Consider the following 25,297-nt stretch of genomic DNA (forward strand, 5'->3'; position numbering starts at 1 on the left):
GCCAAGTCCACAGCTAACGTACTCAAAGGTGAGATCACAGACAAGACAAAGATACCCACTCTTGCAACCTTTATTCGACATAGTATTGGAAGTCCTAGCCAAAGCAGTTAGGCAAGAAAAAGAAGTAAAAAGCATCCGAATTAGAAAGGAAGAAGTAAAACTACCATTATTTGCAGGTGATATATATATATTAATGGAAAACTCTAAAGGTTCAATCAAAAAACTATCAGAGCTAATAAAATTAAGTAAAGTTGGCAGGATCCAAAGTCAACATACAAAAATTTGTTGCATTTCTGTGTACCTCAAATTTAAAACAGGGATAATAGTTGCTTTACACAGGGTTATTGGGAGGATTAAATGAGAGGGCTACATGTAAAGTCTTGAGTACAGAGTCTGCTGCTGCTGCTAAGTTGCTTCAGTCGTGTCCGACCCTGTGCGGCCCCATAGACAGCAGCCTACCAGGCTTCTCTGTCCCTGGGATTCTCCAGGCAAGAATACAGAGTCTGGCGCAGAGTAAAAGGTCAAGGGATGGGAGCTGTTATTACTGTTCACTGGATGTTTTAAGTCCAAGAAGATGAGGGACATGAAGAACTTTGTAAGCTTTAAAGTGCAACGTAACATGCCACAGGTGATTACTCTCTCGAATATGTTCAGGGCACGGGTTGTTCTCCCTCACAGGAGGAGTCCTGAGGGAAGCCAGGCATCTCTGGATAAGATGCTGTTCTCTTTACCTTTTGGCTTTTTTGGACCTTGAGTTCCTTTTCATTTTCTGCCTGGCTTGCTGTGCTGGGGGCTTGCTAAGCAGCTACAGGAAGAGTCTACTCATAAAGTAGTCAGGAATTTGAGGGGAAGTTTTGGTGATACAGGTGTGGGTGGGCCTTAATTTAACTTTAGTGTTGCCTGGTCCTTGGTGACCTGTTGGTAATAGGGACCACTGAATGACTCCAGGAGAGGCCCAGGGCTATGCTTCCTGGCACAAGGTACCCTGTCTGACTTCTCGACCTCAAAACTAAGGACTCACAGAGCTATAGTTTGGTAGCATTGGCATAGGCAATGCAAATTATAGCTGCTAATGGTTACTCTGTTTATTACAGTCCAGGCTCTCTGCTAAGTGCTTGATAGCCTTGAAACCTAACAACCCTGGGGGGTAGGTACTATTATTATCCATTATTATCTTCTTTTTGCAGATGAGGAAATTTAGACTTGTACCTTGCTAAGGGTTATATTTCTGGTAAGTATATTCAGATCCTGGTCTGACTGATTCTAATGGCTTGAGTTCTGTTCTTTGTGGGCTTTCCATTTAGCTGTGCATTAGTGTCACCTATGAAGTTCGCTGGCCACCTCATGCAAAGAGCTGACTCATTGGAAAAGACCCTGATGCTGGGAGGGATTGGGGGCAGGAGGAGAAGGCGACGACAGAGGATGAGATGGCTGGATGGCATCACTGACTTGATGGACGTGAGTCTGGGTGAACTCCGGGAGCTGGTGATGGACAGGGAGGCCTGGCGTGCTGCGATTCATGGGGTCGCAAAGAGTCGGACACGACCGAGCGACAGAACTGAACTGATGAAGTTTGCTGAAATTCCTTCTCCTTTGGTCCCAGTTCTATAGGTGTGTGGTAGAGCCTGGTACTGTGGTATTTTTCTTTTTCCCAGGTTTATTGAGGTATAATTGACAAAATTCACCTCCTTCAGTGTTTAGTTTGATAAAATATAGTAGTTGTATGCAATTGTATCGTCACAGTCAAGATATGGAGCACTAACATAAGACTAGAAAGTTTCCTTATGTCTTTTGATCCCCTGATGCCTATACTTTCAACCAGATGGCTTTGATGCACATGTATGTATTCTGGTGCCTGCAGTTGTGAGGAACTAAGGCTTTGAAAGTGAAAGTGAAGTCACTTCAGTCATGCCTGACTCTTTGCCCACCCCATGGACTGTAGCCTACCAGGCTTCTATGCCCATGGGATTTTCCGGGCAAGAGTGAGGCTCTGAAGAAGGAGGATAAAAGCAAGAAAAGAAGAAAAAGACACTTAAAAGGAAGACTGATGGGCCGTGCTTACTGCCTCCAGGTAAGCTGTGCTATGCAGGCTGCATGGAGTGTGGAAAAGAGAACTCTTTAGACCAAACCTACTTAAAAAGTTTCTTCTCCTCACATGATTTTTTTCCTCAGCCACACAGAGCTGGAAGATTCTGAACAAAGTTGATATACATGGTTGGGTAAATGGTTCTGGAATGGAGAGGTGGGGACTGTTAGTAAGCTATGGGAGAAGCTTTGGGTATGGGGAGGAGGCCCAGCAAGGAGGTGAGACCCTACTGCTGGAAGTTCCAAACATAGGACCTCTTCCTCCAGGAAGGCACTACTTTGGTTCCTTTGGCTTTCCTCTATTGCAAGAATCCAATAGTGACTCTCCTTAATCTGAAATCCAGTTAGGACAGTTAGCCTTGAGCAAGCAGTTTCAGCCTGTGGCCCAGAGAAGGCTTGGATAATAAAGTGTAAAGTGTAAAGTATAGCACTGATAGTAGAGGAGCTTCTGATGGCAACTTTGTGCCAGGAGTCTGGAGACTTTGATTCTTGGTTCAGCTCTAACCCTGGCTTTGCCTTTCTTTTCTTGATGCCCTTCTCCGAGAAGTCTTTGTTCAGCTTCTCTCTCATGGACAGAGTGGAGGATAACGTGCAGGTGAGAGCAGTATGGCTTCAACATATGCATTGTGGTGATGTTGGTTAGCACTGCAAAAGTAGGTTGCAAGGAAATTGTGTAAAGATTTTATACTGGCTCTCAAGAGTTGTAATATATTGAAACCTGAAATATGCTTGGTCCTTTAGTATTTACTTTTCTGATCTTCAAAAAATTTCTCTCTGGTTTGTTTCATGTGACACTCCCCATCCCCCCACCCTTTCCTATATGGTGAGGTTGTAACTAGGGGTATGAAGTTGTGAGAGACTCATCTTAGTCTCCTATCCCTTTTATGAATCATCCGCTCGTCTTTCCTGGTTGATGTCTGCACTCGGGCATGGATTCTGGGATTCAGTTTCCTTATTTGTGATGTTAAACTTCTGGTCCCTGTGATTCACCTCAAGAGGAAATATTTGGAGCAGAGCCACAAGGCTGATTAGAAGAGGAAGGGGCAGAGGGAGAAAGATAGGAGGGGTATTGTTGTGAAAGGAAGAAGTAGTGATACAGGGCTGTAGGGTGTAAATAAAATCTCCTGAGCCCCTTCTCACTTGAGAAAGAATGAGTTGGGTAGTGGTCTAATGGCCTTATTTAAGAGGACTTTGTGATGTCAGAGGTGGGGAGTAATCGTTGAGAGTAACATGCTAGCCAGTTTGAGTTCAGGAGGCTGTGTAAAGTTTAAGTTATTCCTAGTTTCTGTTACCTCAGTGTCTGGCTTCCCTCATTATGGTCTCAAGTCTTTCTGGCAATGAAGAAATTTAACAGGTCAAAATTACAACTATAATAGGTTTACTAAGTATCCCTCACGGAGAAGGCAATGGCACCCCACTCCAGTACTCTTGCCTGGAAAATCCATGGACAGAGGAGCCTGGTAGGCTGTAGTCCATGGGGTCGCTAAGAGTCAGGAACGACTGAGTGACTTCACTTTCACTCTTCACTTTCATGCATTGGAGAAGGAAATGGCAACCCACTCCAGTGTTCTTGCCTGGAGAATCCCAGGGATGGGGAGCCTGGTGGGCTGTTGTCTCTGGGGTCGCACAGAGTCAGACACGACTGAAGCGACTTAGCAGCAGCAGTAGCAGCAGCAAGTATCCCTCATACTTTCACATACTTCATATTATCTTTCTTAAATCCCCCTCAAAACTTTAGAGTCCAGTAAAAATTTCTTCTTAAACAATCTTATAGACGAATGAGAAGGAAAATGGAACATTAAAGACATTTTTAGAGTCATGTGATTTTAGAGCCGAAAGGGACTCTAGAGTTTGACCCTATGTTATGGATGAGGGGCTGAGGTCGAGAGTAGGGAAAAGACTTACTGAAAGTCACTCAGCTAGTGGTAATATGGGTCCTGAAAAGCAGAGACGTGACACAGAGGATTCCAAGAATAGAGATGCTCATGTGTGGTCTTTCTGAGGCATCAAGGAAGTTTCTTAACCCATTTTTGTGGCTAAGCTTCCCAGGTTGGCTCAGTGGTAAAGAATCCTCCTGCCAGTGCAGGAGCTGCACGAGATGTGGGTTTGATCTCTAAGTTGGGAAGATCCCCTGGAGGAGGAAATGGCAATCCACTCCAGTATTCTTGCTTGGATAATTGCATGGACAGAGGAGCCTGGTGGGCTACAGCCCATAGGGTTGCAGAGTTGGATACAACTGATGGGGACGGAACATGCAAACACCAGTGGCTGATTGCCCCAATTATGCCCCTTGACTGTGGCTATGAGGTACAGACCAGCCTCCAGCATGCCCCCTACATTACGTTTTCGCATAGGTGGGTCAGAATTGAGGCTTGAAAGGCAATTGGAGATGCCAGAGCGTGAGAAGTCTGACTGGAGATGGGGGATTTAGTTGGAGACTGACTGCTTGGAGCTACAGCTTAAGTCAGATTTTAACATGAGAGACTTTAGGAAGGTGTTTTAGGGTTGTGCTGTGGAACTTGTGGTCTTTCATTATGGCCTGGGGAAATAAATGTATGTGGTCCCATTGTGATGGCTTTACTGCAGTTTAGCCTCTTGCAGTCAAATAGTATTTGTTTCAGGTCCCTTTTTCTTACTTCTTTCTGTATTCTTCTCGGTTCCATCAGGCTCTTTTACCCTAACTTCTCTTCATCTATCAGACTCTCAGAGCTGCTGTAGATTTTGGGAGGAGGAATTGGAAAATGAGCTGTGACCTACAAGTCAATTTCCCCAGGTGGATAAAGTCCACTGGAAGCCACAGAGGGGCCTCCTCATTCCAGCAATCTGGCCAGGCTGACAGACTCACAGCCTGTGGGGGCAGGGGAGGAGGAGGGGACCAGTATTTCTCCGGCTAGTGAGGAACTGCCCAAGTCTCTTCAGTCTAGGCAGAGGAGGCAGGAGGTACTGGGGTTGGCTGGTCGCCTGGGGATGCCTGGGCAGATGTGGAAGCGGCTAGAAAGGTGGCCTTGCACTTGGGTTGCTGTTGCTGCGCTGTTCCTAGGAGACGGAGGAGCAGCAAGCCTGCGGGGGAGGGGGAGCAAGTGGGTTGCTGCTTTTAGCAGCTGAAAGGGCTGCAGGGAGCTCTGGGTAAGACGTTTTCTGCTGCTGCTGATTCTGCGGTAGAAGCTGCCGAGAGTAAGTCAGAGGAAGGAGGATTGAGAGGGAGGTGGCTTCATTTGCAGCCATGCTGAATCACTGCTGCTGATCAGATCTCCTGCTGGTTGGCTGGGAGAACCGAGCAGAACAGAGCTAGGATCCTCCGGTACAGGCACAGCTCAGCAGCTGCCACCCTGGCTGGGCCTCACACAATGGACGGGGAAAGGTATGTATGTGTGTATAAGTGTGTGTGTATGTGTGTTTGTGTATGTATACACGCACTCACGCTGCAGCCACCAGCTTTTGTATTGACGTTGGTTAGACAGGGTTGGAAGACCTGGTCACTGATGGATCCCAGCCGGCGGCAGAGTCAGACCAGGGAAACCCCTTTCCCCAGAGATCTGGCTTCCGCAGAGACAGGTCTGGGTTTGCAGGGCAGCCGAGCACCCTGAAAGAAGTGACTTCCTGACTGGTGTTTGGGAAGAGTTTCAGCATGGGCTGTATCAGGCTGTTTCAAGGAGGCGTTTCCCTTTCCTGGCTACTTTCCCCGGGGTGTTTTTTCTTTGGTGGGTGTTTTTTCGTGTCATAGCAGGGCTGGCCTGGCATAGAGTACATGCTCAAGTTGTCAACAAGCATGCCAAGCTGATGTCTTTCCTAAAAGTGTGTGTATGTGTGTGTTTGTATACCTGTATGCACACACAAGTTCAAGTAAGAAGGCGAGAAATCCATTCAGGTGACACTTGCTCGGAACTTTCCATTTGCATTGAAAAGTTTCCTAATGATACTGGAAGTTATATTCTTTAGAGAAACTGTTGCTCCTTTCATCAGGGGTTTATGAAATAGAAATTACCAGAAGGGAATTTCAGTACTTCTGTTGAGCTGGATCTAACTAGCGAGAGATTTTTTTCCTGGCAGTCCCATGCATTTTAATACATTTTAAGGCTGTTATCTGAGGCTCTGATTCTTTAATTGTGAAGGTGTTGAGTGTGGTGCAGGGGCGGGTCACTTCTCTGTGTGCCAAAACGTCTCCTCTTCATTCTGTGAGTCTGCGGCTGGTGGAGAACGAGGCTTGCCTTTTCCTTGAGGTGAGAAGACTAACAGCCAGTGGACCCCTGAGGGAGGAGGGCTGGTGCTCTGAGTCGCCAGTTTGATTCAGGTGGTGACCAGCTGGTTAAAGGGTAACAGGTCACTAAGTCAGTAATGCCTAGGACGTACCTCAATAAACAATTTCTTTGGCATGGATTGTCCCCAGTCTTACATCTCATGGGGGCAAATGATGTCATTAAATCTCTCTAAACCCCATTAGGACTGGCAGGATTGCATAGTGTCCTCTTGTCTGAAGAGGCCCCCAGGGGCTGTCTCTCTTGACGTAACTCCTGGGAAGAGAACTGGGACTTTTTAGACTGAATGTACTGCTGGTTGAGTGTCTCTCCTTGAGTGTCCTTTGCAACAGGAGCTTAGTGTTGGATTCTGTGTAGCCCCCTGAGTGACAGAGCATTTGAAAGCCTGCTTCCTTAGGGCAGAAGTGTACAGTGTCCTCACCTTCTCTTATTGGTCTAGTAGCTAACAGAGGGCAGGGGTGATATGAATGGAGGTTTAGAGATTCTGGATCAAGCCTGTTTGCTTATATATTAGGACTGAAAGGTCCATTTGAGACTAGCAACAGTAGATCAAAACACTGCTTCCCAAGCATTTTGGGGTACTTACTATGTTCTCAGTTTTGTGTTCCAAAATGTAATGAGCCCTGGCCTCCTAGGAGCTCTCTTGTTCTTCAGCACTCTGGTGCCTTTCAACTGGGATGGCTGAGGTCTTTGGCATTGCAACCCCTAGTTTTTACACGTGTTCTTTTGCTTTCCTTCTATCAAAAGCAGAGAAATCCAAACCTTGCAGCTTCCAGTGTTCACCAGGTCACCGAGCTCACTACCTTTTGTTCCCACTCTAAGACCAGCTTACCCTGCCAGGCATTCAAGTCTTCTGAAATCTGGCTCCAGTCTCCATTCCTACTGCTCACACATATACCCCTACCGAGAGATCTATGGGTCTCTCTTGTGATCACTCATCCTGTGCACTACTACATCCAGTCTCAGATCCTTAGCTTCCAGAGTTTCTTTCGCCTGGAATGCCTTTTGCTTTCACTTTTCCAAAAGTTATTCATCTATCAAGGCTGTTTTAAAATTCCACTTTGTCTTGGAAACTTAAGCTCTTCTGGTTCTGGCAGATGTTCTTCCTAATTTCATTACTTCTAGTTTGAATCTCATAGTTGGGTACTGAATAACAGGCCCACCCACAAGATGTTTTTGTGCTTTTGTTTCATATATCTTGCAAGTTCCCACAGTGGGGGATAGGTCCTCAAGGACAAGAATGTTGCCTGTACCTCTGAATACTCCACATTATCTACAGTGTGGCTGGACACATAGTAGGTATTAGATAATTATTTGCTGATTAGCTGACTTTTGTGAGAAGCTCCAGTAACTAAAAATTGCCTCTCCAAGAGGCGATTGAAACCTCTGGCCAATAGGTTCATCCTTGGCTATCAGCCTTATTATCTCAGCATGGGTAATTGACCCCATGGAATGCTTTGAGGTAGGGGAGAAAAGGGGGAAGTAGGCTTCTTTCACAAGTTCCCTGGGAAACTTGGGGCCAGAGAAACTGGGTGACTGGCCTAGGATCACATGTCAGACCTCTAGAGACTGGAGGAATCCTAAGTCTTGTTCTTCTACATTTAACCTGCTAAAGCTTAATTGGGGCTGTTTTTAAGCATTAAGAATTTTCAGCCAAGAGATTTCTAATGAACAATTTTCTTTCTTTGCCATGAGGTTTTGAAAATAACTTCTACCTTAAAAGGCTATTAATTAAAACATGGGCTAAGGGTAACATAGAGCTTGCAGTGAATCTATTTCATAAACTTGACCTTGAGTGTGTCACATTTTTTCAGAATTAATATTTCTTTTTGATGTAGAGAGACAGTATCCATATCTCACAGAGTTGTTGTGAAGATCAAAGGAGGCAATATAGATAAAGCACCTAGTAAGTTTTTCTGGCACAGAGTAAGTTTTCAGTAAATGGTAGTTGCTATTATTGTTAGTGTTCATCTATTGCCCTGCTGTACTCCATGATTTGTTCTTGGATACTAACCAAGGCTTATTTCAAGGCCTTCATATATTTATAATCCAAAGCAGATTTTGTGGGACCATTCCCATGAGAAAATTAAGAGGCTATCAGGTCATCATCTTGCATCCATCTAAACTGTCTCCTCACAGTGAGATACCACACAGGGCTTAGCACTTCCTCTTGTAGGGTTCATCAACACTTGTGTGTGTGTGAGTGTGTGTGTCTCTCTGTGTGTGTGTGTCTGTGTGTGTACACGTGTGTGCTCAGTCCTGTCAGACTCTGTGATTCCTATGGATTTGTAACCCACAAGACACCTGGAATTTTCCAAGCAAGACTACTGCAGTGGATTGCCATTCCCTATTCCAGGGCATCTTCCTGACCCAGGAATTGAACTCGAGTCTCTTGCATCTCCTGCATTGGCAGGCAGGTTCATTACCACTGTGCCACCTAGGAAGCCTTACCTTAGTCCTCCTTTTTATAGACACCCTGAGGTTTCAGATGCCTTAGTGGTTTGGAGCCATGACCTCACTACAGTGACAAATTGTGTGTGTGTGTGTGTGTGTGTGTGTGTGTGTGTGTAGAACACATTGAAAATGACAGTAGCTTGGCTACTAGGATTTCATTTAAGTTCTAGAAATTAGCCTTGTGGATGGACTACAGTAAATTCCCAACTTACACGAGGTATCTAGAATGGTCAAATTCATAGAGACAAAAAGTCGACTGGTGGTTGCCAGGGTCTGGGGAGAGGGAGAAATCCTTAATGGGCATGGAGTTTTAATTTAGGGAAATGAAAAAGTTCTGGAAATAGATGATTGCACAAGAACATATACATACTTAAAGCCTCTGAACTATATTCTTAAAAGGGTAAATTTCAAGTTACATGTATTTTACCACAGTTAAAAAAATGTCCAGGCATAGTCTCTGGGATATTCACAAGAATTGCAGAGAACCACAACTTTTAGAAGAAGTGTCACAAAAAGGGGATGTTGGCTGTCCATTTTTATTAAAATTGTGGTGGTTTTCTTTATCAGAAGCATCAGGATGCCTCTTATTGCAAGGGGCATTGTGTGCCCAACACTGTGCCTTGAATTTATGAGAGCAGTCCTAAGAGAGAGAATGGCTCATCCTTATGGAGGACAGCCTGCTCCTAGAACCCTGAGAGCTTATTTTTCCATCCTTGATCAGGAACAGATTTTATTAAAACAAAAACATGATGTAGGCAGCTAAGTCTCTCCAAACGCTGAGTTTACAACACCCGGTGTATCACTGGAAAGACCCAGGGAAGAGCGAGTGTTCAGCGCCCCAGGCTTTCTCTTCCTCTCAGCCCTCTCCCACCCATAGAAGGCATGGGTGGAAACTTCTGTAGAAATTTTTGGGCATCACTGCTGCCTGAAGCATATGTGCATTTCAACCATGATAATTGAAACCAAACTTTCCATTTTGGAAATAATTTTTGGTGAAGCAAGGTTTTCAACTGCAAGAAAACAAAGTCAGTTGGAAGAAACCTCTTGATTTCCCCATACCCAGATTTGAGCTTTTAGGTTTTTGCTGCTTGCTAGGTTTTATATTGTTAAGACACATCTATACAAGAACATTTTGGGATAAGTTTTCTAAAGCAAGTATTTTATTTGATGAAATTTGCCATCATAGAATTGACCTAATTTTTTTTTTTTTTCAATTTCTGGATAAACCTTGAAACTAGGTTAGACTGAAAAGAGCATTGATGCACTGTGTAAAAAATAACTTGAACATGTTTTGTTCTTAAATTTTTTTCTCTATCAAGTTCAGTGGTGGTCAAGTTACAAATCTGTAACTTTTTATAATTTAAAAGGGTTTTCAGACTCTCAGCCCTGCTTTCATGGACTTTTCTTTTTAACTTGTGAAAGTCTCTATCAAAACCACACACATGGAAGAGTTCAGCTCTCCTATTCAAACCTAATAGAAGTTTGGCTTCAAAAGGCCACATAATGAGGGCTGTGTTTTCTTTCAGTATTTCTCTCCCCTTGTCTCATTCTGTCTGTCTGAACTCATGTTTTTCTTATATTTTGCATTTTTACCCAGCCTGCTGAAGTGATTGGATTGCCTTCTTGGTTTGGAAGGAAGCTATTTGTGAATTGGACTGTTAGGAATGTGATTAGTAACATACCTGTTCTTGAACTGGTTTATGAAAGAGCACATTACAAGAATGGCAGCAGCTGCTGACTAGGTTTGATGCATCATGACGGGCTTGTCTGAGTTCTGTCCAATTAATAATATTAACTCCAGTACATACTGTAGTTCCCCACAATCAGTGAAGTGAAATAGTGCCATGGCACAGGTCCTAGGGGATTCAGTCTTTTTCATTGGCTTAGTTTGGCCACACCATGAAGAACCTCAGGGAGTGGATCATAAGGGTTGAGTCTCCCTTGGCCTGTTGGGCTGTGGACATTATCCCAAGACAGTGGACATTGCTATGAAGAGCATAGGCCCTGGAGTGAATTAGACATGGGTCTGGAGTGTCAGTTCTCCACTTAGTAGTTACGTGGGATTTCTGGACAAGTTTTATCTCAGTGCCTGAGGAGGTTATACTTTATAGGGTTGTTCTGAAGATAAAATGAGATAGTAGAGGTAAAGTAAGCTTTCAGTAAACTGTTAACTGTTACTACCCAGGAACCATAGCTTACTGATGCATTATCTTCCCTGGGTCCATGTGGCCTGTTGCAGGGAATCAACTGATGCTTAAACTGAGGTGGCCCAAGTGAAAAAGTAGGAGAATATGGAGCTCTGTAGCAGTCTGTGTGTGGGGGTGTTCCTTGAGGATAGGGCGGCACTATCACACTCTGAATCCTGTTACTTGGGTATCTTCAAGTGCCAGGTTGTTCATTCATCCAGATGCAGAAATCTCAATTGGGTCATTTTGGCCTTGAACTTTAGGATTGAGAAATATGCTAGTTCTCCCAGAGCTAGTTTACCCAGAGCCCAGTAGGTTCCAAAATCTTCTCTTGTCCTTTGCTGCCCAGACCTGAAGAAGTGGAGTCATGCTGATGAACTCATCATGAGAAACTGAGGTACAACAGTCAGAGTGTCATTTTATTAATTTGTGATGAAAAGTGTTACGGGCACAGTGTTCCTGAGGGCCTGCTACCACACTTTCTTGCTTCCTAAAGGGAAGCCACAGGGGAAGCCAACTTGATCAAGAGGCCGAATTTGCGAGCTGGGGACTGAGTAAGGTCATTTGAGTGTTTATAGGCTTCAAGTTCCACAGCAGGGATCTGACATGAGGCTGAACCTAATGATTATCTGATGATTAAATAATTTCTTCCATAGTGTGGGGTGAGCTGGACCAAGAGCTTTCTCAGCCTGATTCTTGTTTTTCAATTTCCCTTTCTAAAGGAAATTTTCTTACCTTTTTTTTTTTAAAGGACATTTTCTTTATTGAGGGATTTTAATGCATTCGGCATAGCCTTCCTCCAACTCACAGAGTTGTGTTGACCCCCGTAGGTGACTTTGCCTCTCTTTATTCTGTCTCATTTATAGCTTGACCATCATGTATTTGGACTTATCAGTGTGGCCCATGCTGCCTGAACTTTATTTGCATCTCTTGAAGACTTTCAGCAGGGATGCAGCTCTCAACTCTCAACAGTGTTTCTTAGACTCCCCTTTCCTCTCCTCTCCATTCTCTCACACCCTGGATGCTCCAGAGTTCCTCATTTGGCAGATTGCCCAAACACATCTGGACAGTTAGATGCTCAGAGGTTTCTATTTCTCCTGCTTTGCTGACATGCATGCTATTGTCCTTTCTATTCATTGCCTGGATTTTTCTTAGTGATGGAAAGAGCCTAAGAACTAACGCAACAGGCAGTAACTCTTCTTGCTTTCTTCCTTCTTCTCTAGAGGAGTGTGACTTTCTTTTCTACCCCTTCCCGCCCCGCTTCCTGCCAAGAGCTTCCTGATTCTGTATCACCAATGCAGGAAACTAGTTTGGCTAAGAAAGCTCCTCCCCTCCCCCTACCACCTCCTTTGGGGAAGGACAGAGAGGGAAGTTGAGAGGGATAAAGTTATAATTATTTTAGAGGATATGAGAAAAGATGGGATAGTTGGTAGTTATACCTCATTTACTTGTCCGTCCATTCAGTTACTCAATAATAATTTATTGAGTACCTGCCATGTGCCATAGGCTGATAATATAGAGGGAAATAAGATACCATCCTGGTTCTCATGGAGCTCAAAATCTAGGGTGGGCAGTGGTATGCAAGAACCAGCACTCTCCCACTTGCTAGAGCTGCTTGCTAAATTTTTAAGAATTTTGTGAGTCAGTCATTTAAATACAGCCCTTATTTTAAAAATTATGTGATTTACTAATAAATTATATTAAAGACATAGTAAAGACTCATCTCTTCCTAATTATTTTACTAATGGGCTTCCTTGGTGGCTCAGATAGTAAAGAATCTGCCTGCAAAGTGGGAGACCGTCAGCAAGAGATCTGAGGGTTGATGAAAATGAGCTAGACATAGGGGACAATGGGTGGGGATAGGGCAAAAGAGCTTGGTATATTTAGGCAATTGTGAATATTTTAGTACTTGAGTAACAAAAAGTCTTCAGGACAGCAATGAAATGAGGAAGCACCAGTCTGGGTCTCTGAGATTTCTTCTGTATGCAGTGAGGAACCAGTGAGAGGTTTCACATAGGACGTGCCATGCACACTGACATTCTGTAAAGATCATTCTGAAGTCTTTGAGGAGGAAGTTACTGTAGTAACCAACCCAGGTAAGATCCTGATGGCCTGGACTGAAGTTGTAGCAGTGACTAGGGAATGGGGTAGAGAGAGATTAAAGGACCTAGGACTGATGGGATTTGTGGTAGTATGCGAAGTGAGGGAGGGAGGGAAGAAGACATCCAATGATATCCCAATTTCTGCCTTGCATAGATGAGTGGGTGGTTGGGTATGACTCTGAGACAGAGAGTACAGAAAGATGAGCAGGCTTCAGAGACGGTGGGGAACATCAGTTTAGTATAAGTTACTATGAAAAATCGAAGTTGGGGAGTCAGTTCAGATACTGGATATATGGATCTGGACTTTAGAGGAGAGGGGAGGGTAGGAGAAAAGGCTGTGGGAGGTGGCATGCCATGAAAGAGGGCCTAATGTTTACAGTTTATGTATTTTTGTTTATAACTCATAACTATTATAAGATTTTATGTGTATTAATTTATAGTTTAATTTTGAAGACCAACTTTCATTTTTAAGATTGTTAGGGTTGGGGGCAGTGTTTGGGGCAGACCATCCCCACAATGCTCTACTGTCCACCACCCACAGGGACAAAGTGGAGGATTTTCAGATCAGATTTCATTGATGGTAAATATGTCATGAAGACCTGCTGTGGGCATGGCCTTCAGCTGGGCAGGCTAAACTGTTGAGAGTCTTTGGACACATCGTCCTTGCTTACCAGGAACATGGAGACTAGCATGGGGGGCTGGGTGTTCAAATATGTGCTATGAAAAGGTCATCAAATGCATTCGTATCCTATGTGCAGTTGGGTTATAGGCCAGAAATACCACAACAGTTTAGGGGAGGCAGGGATCACTTAGGAATGAAGTAGTCAAAGGACTTCACAGAGGAGGCAAAACTTAACCTAGGCCATCCTGGAAGACTGGAAAATTCAAAGACTAACACAACAAGGAAGAGCAAGCTTCCCAGTTACTAGTCACAGGAGAGCTGTCAGCGCTTCCAGAATGTCTCTCTTTGATCTACATCTGTCCCGTATATGTAAAATAGAACTAATAATGTCTGTCCACTGGGCCTTTATGAGCTCTAATCTCATAAAGTTTCTGTCAGAAACCTTTAGTTGTTCTCTGATCAATACCAGATATTTTCTCTTCCTGGCTTTTAAGTCTCTGCAATTTGAAGACAGTATTTATAATGAATATTTGTGCAGTGTTTTACAGTTTCTAAATTTACTCCAGGAATGCAAATATAGTTTAGTATTAGAAAATATGTCATATACCACATTAACAGATTAAAGGGAAACATCCATATGATCATCTCATTAGATTCACAAAAAGATTTGATAAAATTAATATAATTTATGATTAAAATTAAAATGTGAGTTTAATTTGATAAAGGCCATCTACAAAAATCCTAAAATTAACATACAGTGAGGAAACATCACAAACATCTTTTTTAAATTTAGAATGAGGAAGATGACAAGAATATTCATTAGGACATTTTATGTTTATCATTCTGTGATGTATGTCTAAAGGTGGCATAACAAAGTGAGTAGGGAAAAAGAAAAAGTATTCAATAAGTGGAACTTACAGGAAAAAATTAGATCCATATTTCATATGGTGACATAAAAATCAACATTAGATAAAATAAGGGCTTAAATATCAAAAGCAAAATCATTAAACTTTTAGTATAAAATAGAAACTTACATCTATCTGGCCTGGAGTAGGGAAGGACACTTAAGTTATAAAAGAAATTATACTTGTGGGATTTTTAATAGGAAGTTTTTAATTTTTACTAGGTCCTCCCTCTCCTTGATAACTTTCTCTGTTTTGAGATTTTCTTAATGTTTTTAAACACATGGTTCTGCCTTGATATTTATCATCCTGTGCTTAGCTAACTTCTTTGTACCTAGAATGCAAACAGTCCCACAGTTCAGATTTCTGTGGCTTACATTTTCCTGCTGAACTAAAAGTGGGAAGGAAGCCAGTAGAGGCAAGTGTCCTGGTTAGACAAGCTGTGGGTCTGGCATGCTGGTTATATTGGAATGTTCCAACGTTACCAGTCCCAGTGTGAGATCTAGAGAGACTCTCAGGTCTCCGAAACTTTATCTTAACCATAGCAACCCCTTTCTTGAGCCAGTTTGCAAGGCTAGGTGGTAACATCAACAGAGGCCCACTAGAGAAAGGCAAAGGAAGTTACTGTCAGTGTCTTAGAGTTGGTGTGAACTGTGGGTCCCCAAATCTACACCAGTGGAGAAGGTTCTGGTTTTCTGTGAGAAGGCAAAGCTTAGTCTGGTCCAAACAGACATAACTCCAAGGTCCCAGACTTGGCTTGGAGCTGAATAGTTTTATCGGTTTGGGGAGAAAGTCCTTTTCTTGCTCAATTTTTTGATTCTTTTTTCCCACCCCACCATCAAGTTGAGACTTGTTGCTTGGAAGTGATTGAACACCTTGCTGGCATCCCACAGGAATGAGTGTTTTGTCTTTGGTGTAGAAGGCTTTGAGATTATAGGTGCCTCTTGCTAGTTACCACTTGCTCACCTAACCCACATATAGTCATTTTATAACAGTTACAATCCCTTGTCTTTCTATGGGATTATGGTTTCTCCAAAGCTTTCACTCTTATGCCACTTTTCTCCACGCTGTGGCCAATGTGATCTTCCTAAAGCACACATGTATTCACTTGCTTCCTGCTCCACTTCTTAAAACTCTGAGGGTTTCTCATTGTTTCAGAATGAAATCCAAACTCCTTAGCTTTGTTTTTATGTGGCACTTGTAAGACTACTTTTAGTTTTACTGAACTTGTAGTGCTCTGATTCCACTGGACTCCTTTTCTCTAGGTCTTTGTTCATATTGTTTCCTCTGTTTCCCCATCTTCCTTCTTACCTGGTTAATTTCTGCTATTCCTTAAGATTTGTATTCTTCCTCAGCTTCTAGTAATTTTTTCCTCAGCCTGCCATCACTGAGATAGTTGCCTATCCTTTGTGCTTCTGTGTGGGCATGCACGCTAAGTTGCCTCAGTTGTGTCTGACTCTTTGCGACACTATGGACCGTAGCGTACCAGGCTCCTCTGTCCATGGGATTCTCCAGACAAGAATACTGGAGTGGGTTGCCATTTCCTCCTCCAGGGGATCTTCCTACCCAGGAATCGAACCCGCATCTCTTATGTCTCCTGCATTGGCAGCTTCTTTACCACTAGCACCACTTGGGAATCCCTTTGTGCTTCTGTAATTCCAATCAGATCATAATACTCTGATATGTTTAAATGTTGACTTGGATTTCTTCATCACTGAACTCTAAGCTTTGTGAAAGCATGATCTGTGACTTACCTATTATGTTTCTCTTGAATTTAAACACAGTGCTTGGCATGTAGTAAGCTCCACTAAATGTTTGTTGAATGAACCTACATCCCTGTGAAGTGAGTGGGGTACAGTGCTTAGTCTCCCCTCACCCCATACCCTTTTAGGGATGGAGAGATGGAGAATAAGGACCTCCCAAAAAGTCACACCAGTGCTTGATGGAAGAAGCTGAACTAGGGTCTGAGGGGTACATTTTGCACTGGAAGATCCTGAAGAAATTCCTGACCCAGTGATTTCCTTCCCTTCTGGGCCTGTGGTGAAGGAAAAGACTGACAGAGATGCCCCTGGTGGGTGGGCAAATGGATGGGTTTGTGACAGTTGGATCAATGAGTTTGCCAACATGTGATCCTCTCTCTTCTTTCCCACTCCCTTCCTGTTCACAGCATCAAACCAAGCTCCCAGCCCCTGATACAGACTGGGGATGATGAAAAGAACCAGAGGACCATCACTGTCAACCCTGCCCACATGGGGAAGGCGTTCAAGGTTATGAATGAACTGCGGAGGTACTTTTCCTATTTTGCCCGTGCCCTTTTGGAAGGAACTTGCTGGGTGAGCGTCATCAGGGTTTGAGAACAGGAGTCAGAACACCACCACCTAGTGAAGTCTGACTCTTCCCCACCCACTCTCAGTCAGTTGGCTCTCCCTTTCGAATTCTGATAGAGACAGAATGACTCCCCCAAAGCTCTCTCTTTTCTTTGTATTTATTTAACACCTATCATTTTAGTGCTTAATCACTGGGGAAAAATCCTTTATGGTTGCACCAGTTCTGTTCATAAACTTGATTTCCAACTGAACCAGCTGCTTGAAGGCCAATAATAGAGTGATTGCAACACCTACACACAATTGCAGAGGAAAGATTGCAGATGCCATGCATTTTCTTTTGGCCTCTCTCTCTTTCTTTGGTCTCAACTCCGTCTTTGTCAAGGCAACCACAGGACAGGGAGAATACCTAGCTTCTAAAATGCAATTTAACTTAAAAAGAAAGAAATGAAGTGCAAAAGCACTCATTCTCGCTGAGCTAAACAGTGACGGGTATGCAGACTATTTGTAAGGCCGAGGTGCATGTTTGCTGAGCTTTGTTGCAAGACAGGTTCAGGACATTGAATGAGTTTTTTTGTATGAAGGCTGTGCATACAACCTCTTCTTTATCAGAGCTTCCTTTGCCCATGCCATTATTTTTCTTTTTTATTGAAATACAGTTGATTTACAATGTTGTGATATTTTCAGATGTATAGCAAAGTGATACAGTTATATATACTTTTTCAGATTCTTTTCCATTATAGGTTATTGTAAGATATTGAATATAGAGTTCCCTGTGAAAGTGAAAGTCACTCAGTTGTGTCCGACTCTTTGGGACCCCAGGGACTATACAGTCCATGGAATTCTTCAGGCCAGAATACTGGAGTGGGCAGCCTTTCCCTTCTCCAGGGGATCTTCCTAACCCAGGGATCAAACCCAGGTCTCCCTCATTGCAGGCAGATTCTTTACTGGCTTATCCACAAGGGAAGCCCAAGAATACTGGGGTGTATAGCCTATTCCTTCTCCAGCAAATCTTCCTGATCCAGGAATCGAACCGAGGTCTCCTGCATTGCAGGCGGATTTTTTACCAACTGAGCTATCAGGGAATTTTGCAGGCCAGAATACTGGAGTGGGTCGCCTTTCCCTTCTCCTGGGGATCTTTCCAACCCAGGGATCGAACCCAAGTCTCCCACATTGCAGGCGGATTCTTTACCAGCTGAGCCACAAGGGAAGCCCCATGGTTCCCAGTGCTATAAAGTAAATCCTTGCTGTTTATCTATTTTAGATATAGAAGTGTATATCTGTTAATTCCAAACTCCTAATTTGTCTCTCCCCTACCCTTTCGCCTTTGGTGACCATAAGTTTGTTTTCTGTGTCTGTGAGTCTATGTCTCTTTTGTTAATAAGTTCATTTGAATTGTAATATTAGATTCCACATCTAAGTTATATCATGTGATATTTATCTTGCTCTCTCTGACTTTCTTCACTTTTAGTATGACAATCTCTAGGTCCATCTATGTTGCTGCAAATGGCATTTTTTTTTTTTATGGCTGAGTAGTATTCTGTTATATATATAATATTTTATACACACACACACACACACACATATAATTGAGATCTATGTGAAAGTGAAAGTTGCTCAGTTGTATTTGACTCTTTGCGATCTCATAGACTACAGTCCATGGAATTCTCCGGGCCAGAATACTGGAGTGGGTAACCGTTTCCTTCTCCAGGGGATCTTTCCAACCCAGGGACTGAACCCAGGTCTCCTGCATTGCAGGCAGATTCTTTACCAGCTGAGCCACCAGGGAAGCTTATATATCTATATCTATATCTATATATACACATACACACCCACACCCACACCCACACCCACACACACCATATCTTCTTCTTCTTTTTTTTTTTTTTACTACCACCAGCACCTATTTATTACCTTGAAAAAGTCTTAAAGACATTTATCATTTGTAAAATGCATCATTATCAGTGCTTTTCCACTTAAAAAGAGAAACACTGTCATTAAGCCATAATATGCCATTAGCTGCTAGATGCCATCTAGTTTTCTATGATGTTAACTCTGCAAAAATGTACATACGTACATTTTATGGATGTTAACATATGAAGAAACAAAATACAGTTAAAAAGGGAAGGAAAAGGAAAATTAACAAATTTCTGTACATATTAATGAATATATATATTCACAGCATGAAAAAAAATGTATATACCATATCTTCTTTATCCATTCATCTATCAATGGACATTTAGGTTACTTTTATATCTTGGCTATTGTAAATAGCCAAGATATGGAGTACATGTATCTTTTTGAATTAGAGTTTTTGTCTTTCCTGGATATATGCCCAGGAATGGGATTGCTGGATCATATGGTAAATCTATTTTCATTTTTTAAGGAATTTTTATGCTGTTCTCCATAGTGGCTGTACCAATTTACATTCCTTCTGACAGTGTAGGAGGATTCCCTTTTCTCTACACCCTCTTCAGTATTTATTATTTGTAGATTTTTTGATGATGGCCATTCTGATCAGGGTTAGGTGATGCCTCATTGTAGTTTTGATTTGCGTTTCTCTAATAATTAGTGATGTTGAACATCTTTTCATGTGTTTGTTGTACCAATGCCATTATTTATCACATATTTCATCTTATTGTATGTTATAACTGTTTATCTCCTCTTTTCTCTGTAGTTCATGAGCTTCCTGAGGGCAGGAAAAATTTCTGAATCATTTTAATCTCTAGCACCTAGTTCTTCATAGGAGCTTTGAGTTATTCACTAAAGATCCCCAGACACACTGGCTAGGCTCTGAGATGTGTGGGAGAGGGTGCAAGGTAAAAAATGATAATAGGTCAATGAAAATGGTCTTCCTACAGTGCGAAAAAGTGTTATGAAGGAAAAATGTATCAGGTGCCTGCCAGGTGGCAGGTGTGCAGTAATTATTAGTTTCTTAAAGGGTGTCATGAAAGAAAGCATGTAAAACTGCAACTTTGGAGAACACATCCTAAGGGGAAAGATGCTTGAGCTAAATTCTAAAGGACAAGTAAGAGTTAGAGAAATGATAAGTGGTAAGGTTAGGGAGATGTCTTCCAGGCAGAGAAAATGGCATGAGCAAAGCACGTATAGCTGAAGATGTAATTGTTGCGTAGGGGTTTGAACTACTTGTAAAAACAATTCTATATCCCTTTACTTGTTTTTCTTTTCTGCAGGGTCTAGGCTTTGGCATTAAAAACCAAGTTAAATTAGATTTGTCTTATGCTCTATTGCTCAATTTTTATTAATATTAGGCTTCCTGCCAGATTTCCTAGAAGCTCCATCCATAGTTGTTTTAGGCGGTGGATAGTGCTAACATTCATGCCTGATGTTTCTTTGTCACTAAAGAATTTGTATTGTGTTCCCTAGACACTATTGAAGTTCCTCATTTTGTTCCCTTGAGTATGGCTTGTGTCCTTTATCTGATTTAAGGCTTCAGGTCTCCAAATAAACAACTTAACATTACACATGGAGGAATTAGAAAAGAAGTTTAATCGAGGCTCAAAATTAGCAGAAGGAAAGAATTAATAAACATTAGAGCAGAGATCAAATGAAATAGAGATTAGAACGACAATAGGAAAAAATGAAGCTAAGAGTTTTTTTGAAAGAATAAACAAAATTGACAAATCTTTAGCTAAACTAAGACAAAAGAGAGAGAACACAAAATTATAAATGAAAAAGGAGACATTACAACTGTTATCACAGAAATACAAATGATTGTAAGAGGCCACTATGAACAATTATATGCCAACAAATTGGATAACCTAGAGTAAATGGATAAATTCCTTGAAACATATGAACTACCAAGACTGAATCAAGAAGTAGAGAATCTGAACAAACCAATAATAATTAAGGAGATTGAATCAGTAAGCAAAAATCTCTCAACAAAGGAAAGCCTATGACTGGATCATTTCACTGGTGAATTCTACCAAATTTCAAAGAAGAATTAACACCAATCCTTCTCAAACTCTTCCCAAAACTCGAGGAGGATGAAACACTCCCAAACTCATTTTAACAAGGCCAGCATTACCCTGATATCAAAGCGAGATAAGGACACTACAAGAAAAGAAAACTATAGACCAATATCCCTGAAAAGTATTAACGTAAAATTTTTAAACAAAATACTGCTGCTGCTGCTAAGTCGCTTCAGTCGTGTCCGACTCTGTGAGACCCCATAGATGGCAGCCCACCAGGCTACCCCATCCCTGGGGTTTTCCAGGCAAGAACACTGGAGTGGGTTGCCATTTCCTTCTCCAATGCGTGAAAGTGAAAGTGAAGTCTCTCAGTCATGTCTGACTCTTCGCGACCCCATGGACTGCAGCTTACCAGGCTCCTCCGTCCATGGGATTTTCCAGGCTAGAGTACTGGAGTGGGTTGCCATCGCCTTCTCCTAAACAAAATACTAGCAAACAGTATATGTATGATCTGGTAAAATATGATCTGATGAAAGGATCAAATACTATGATCAACTGAGATTTATCCCTGGGGTGCAAGGGTGGTTCAAGGTAAATCAATAAAGATGATACACCATGTTCATAGAATGAAGGATAAAAGCCATAACATCTTTTTAATAGAGCAGGAAAAGTGTTTAACAAAATTCAGCATCCCAACAAATTGGGTATAGAAGGATTATATCATAACATGTTAAAAGCCCTATGTGACAAACCCATAGCTAGCATCATATTGAATGGTGAAAGTTTGAAAGCTTTTCCTTTGAGGTCAGGAACAAGACAAGGGTGCCCACTTTCACTACTCTTTTTGATCATAGTACTGGAAGTTCTAGCCAGAGTAATTAGGCAACAGAAAGAAATAAAGGCATCCAAATTAGAAAGGAAGAAATAAAATTGTCTCTTTGCAGATAACATGGTTCTGTATATAAAAAACCCTACAAGACTCCACCAAAAAAACTGTTAGAACTTAAAAACAAATTTGGTAAATTTGCAGGATACAAAATCAACATACAAAAATCAGTTGCATTTCTATACACTGATAGTGAGTTGTCTGAAAAAGAAATAAAGATAACAATCTCATTTTAAATAGTGTCAAAACAATGAAACATTTAATAATAAATTTAACCAAGAAGGTGAAAGATCTGTACACTGAAAACTTGATGAGAGAGATTGAAGAAGACACAAATGAAAGATATCCTGTGTTCTTGCTTCAAAAGAATAGTGTTAAGATGTTCATATTCCCCAAGTTATCTGTAGATTCACTGCAATCCCTATCAAAATTCTCATGGCATTTTTTCACAAAAATAGAGAAAACATTCTTAAAATTTGAATGGAATCAACAAAAGACCCTGAATAGCCAAAGCAATCTTGTAAAAGGAGAACATAGTTGGAAACATTGCACTCTCTGATTTCAAACTACAGTTGGCCCCTGAACAACATGGGTTTGAACTGCGAGGGTCCACTTATGTGAATTTTTTTTTTCACTAACTGCTATAGTACTGCACTATCTGTGATTCCGTATCTCGGATATGAAATTGTGGATATGGAGAGCTGACATAAAGTTAGATGTGGGTTTTCCTCTGCATGTGGGGGGAAGTTGGCATTCCTAATCCCCATGTTGTTCTAGGGTCAAGTGTATGTGACAAAGCTGTGGTAATCAGAACAGTGTGGTATAGACATAGGCCAGTGGAACAGAATTGAGAGCCCAGAAATAAATCCACATGGATATGGTCAACTCATATTTGGGAGGGGAGCCAAGAGTATTTAATGGGGAACGGATGGTCCTTCATCACATGGTATTAGGATAACTAGATGTTCACCTGCAAAAGAATGAACTTGGATGCCTATCTTATATAACTCAAAATGGATTTAAAACTTAAATGTTAAGACCTGAAACCATAAAGCTCCTGGAAGAAAACAGGGGAAAAAATAAATAGGACTCCATTAAACTAAAAGCTTCTGCACAGCAAAGGAAATGATCAACAAAATGAAAAGGCAACCTATGAAAGGAAGAAAATACTGGCACACCATAAATTTGAGGAAGGGTTAATATCCAAAATATATAAAACATAGAACTCAGAAAAAAATGGTTAAAAATGGGCAAAGGACATGAATAAACATTTTTTCCAAAGAAGATACCCAAATGGCCAACAGGTACATGGGAAGGGGCTTAACATTACTCATGATCAGGGAGACTCAAATCAGAACCACAATGAGGTATCACCTCACACCTGTTAGAATGGCTATTATTAAACAAACAAACCAAAAACCCTAAGAGATAACAAGTGCTGCTGAGGCTGTGGAGAAAAGGGAACCTTTGTGTGCTATTGGTAGGAATGCAAATTAGTACAGCTGCTATTGAAAACAATATGGAAGTTCCTCAAAAAATTAAAAATTGATCTGCTGTATAATCTAGCAATCACACTCTGGGCATGTATCTGAAGAAAATGAAATCACTTTCTCGAAGAGATATCTGCACCTCCAGGTTCATTGCAGCAGCATTCACAGTAGCAAAGACATGAACACAACGTTAAGTTTTGGTCAGTAAATGAATGGATACATGAGATGTGGTATATTTACACAATGGAATATTATTCAACTGTAAAAAAGAAAGAAGTCCTGTCATTTGCACCAATGTGGATAAACCTTGAGGGCATTGTATTTAGTGAAGTAACTCAGAGAAAACCAAAGACTGTATGATTTCATTGATATGTGAAGTCTAAAAAAGCTGAACTCTCAGAGAGTAGATTAGTGGTTGTCAGGGAGTGGAGGTTGTGGGAAATGGGGAAGTGTTGGCCAAAGGGTACAAACTTCCAATTTAAGAAGAGCAAGTTCTGGGGATCTTATGTATAATGTGGTAACTATAGTTATCAATACTGTATTGTATACTTGAAAGTTGCTAAAAGAGTAGATCTTAAAAGTTCTCACCAGAAGAGTAAAAGTTGTAATTATGTGTGGTGGTGGATGTATTACCTTATTGTGGTAATTATTTCACTGCTGCTGCTGCTGCTGCTGCTAAGTCGCTTCAGTCAAGTCCGACTCTGTGCGACCCCATAGACGGCAGCCCACCAGGCTCCCCTGGATTCACACAGTATATATCAAATCATTACATTATACACTTGGAACTTACACAATGTTATATGTCAATAGAACTGGGGAAAGAAGACTTGGTCTCTCACCATACCTTATTTTGCCTTGTTTAGCCCACTCCAGTAATACTTAAAGGCAGAGCTCAGGAAATAGATATGCCCACAGAATTCCCCCCAACTCTCACTTTATATTATTAGTATTTCTTCCTTTTGCTTAAATAACTGAAAATCCTGCTATGTCCCCCCCTCCTTTTTTTTTGTGCAAGTTACCGCACTTTTGCATTTTCCCTAAAAGCATCGACTTGGATTTAACCTCTTCCAACAGTCCTGTGCTTCTCTTTTGTGTAAATTACCATTTGCTAGTCTCTTCTGAGAAACATTTTCTCAAGATGCTCTTGAGAAAATAGATCTGAGCCAAAATGAGGTTTAAAAATGCTATATAAAACTGCTATACTCCCCTCCAAGATTCATAATATATATAGGTAGATTAAAACCTCTGAGAAGTCATACAATAAACTTGTCTAACTGAGAGTTTCCCTCATGGTTTTGAACCCTCTTTGGTTGTTATGTACGGAACGAGTGTTTTGTGAAACTTATTTCGGAAAACACTGGTCATTTGCTGAAACTTAAGTGAATAATCTTTGTATTAGTCAGGGTTTTTCAGAGAAACAAAACCAATAACATCTATTTTTATTATTTATTTATATATATGTTATTGGTTCTGCTTCTCTGAAAAACAAGATATATATAAGAGGAGATTTATTATTGGAATTGGCTCACTTGATTATGGAGGCTGAGAATTCCCACAGTCTGCTGTCTACATGCTGGAGAACCAGGAAAGCCAGAGGTATAATTCAGTCCAAATCTGAAATCCTGAGACACAAGAGCCAGTGGAGTATGTCTTGTGGTCCAAAGCCTGAAGAACCAAGACCTCTCCTGTCTGAGGGCAGAAGATGATGTATAGTCCATCTCAAGGAGAGAGAAGATTCACCCTTCCTCCACCTTTTTGTTCTATGCAAGCCCTCCGTAGATTGGACGTTGCCTACCTACATTGGTGAAAGGGATCTTCTTTTCTCAGTCTACCAGTTCAAAGGCTAATCTCTTCTGGAAAGTCCTTTGCAGACACATCCATCAATAATATTTCATCAACTATCTGGACATCCCTTATCCTGGTTGAGTTGGCACAAAACATTAACCATCACAATCTTGTTTTCCTCATTTTGTTTTTTTTCAAATGGGCCACAATCTATTTATGTTTTTGTTGGGAAATTTTAGTTCAGGTTTGGGCATGATTTCCCTTTAGTTTTTC

The 25,297-nt window shown here is 41.5% G+C and overlaps 1 protein-coding gene across 2 annotated transcripts in view; it reads left to right on the plus strand.

The window, feature by feature from the left end:
- The first annotated feature begins 3,680 nt into the window (after positions 1 to 3,680).
- The window catches only part of KLHL3 (kelch like family member 3), a 126,490-nt gene continuing 104,873 nt past the window's right edge, over positions 3,681 to 25,297 (plus strand). Inside the window, exons 1-2 of one of the 2 annotated variants that reach the window (XM_006059384.4) lie at positions 3,681 to 5,446; positions 16,775 to 16,894. In XM_006059384.4, the coding sequence (XP_006059446.2) occupies positions 5,433 to 5,446; positions 16,775 to 16,894 (134 nt within the window). In that variant the 5' untranslated portion in view covers positions 3,681 to 5,432. The remainder of the gene's footprint in view (positions 5,447 to 16,774; positions 16,895 to 25,297) is intronic. The other variant, XM_006059383.4, reaches the window with a different exon arrangement.

This window comes from Bubalus bubalis, chromosome 9, assembly GCF_019923935.1.
Source record: "Bubalus bubalis isolate 160015118507 breed Murrah chromosome 9, NDDB_SH_1, whole genome shotgun sequence".
Classification (NCBI taxonomy): domain Eukaryota; kingdom Metazoa; phylum Chordata; class Mammalia; order Artiodactyla; family Bovidae; genus Bubalus; species Bubalus bubalis.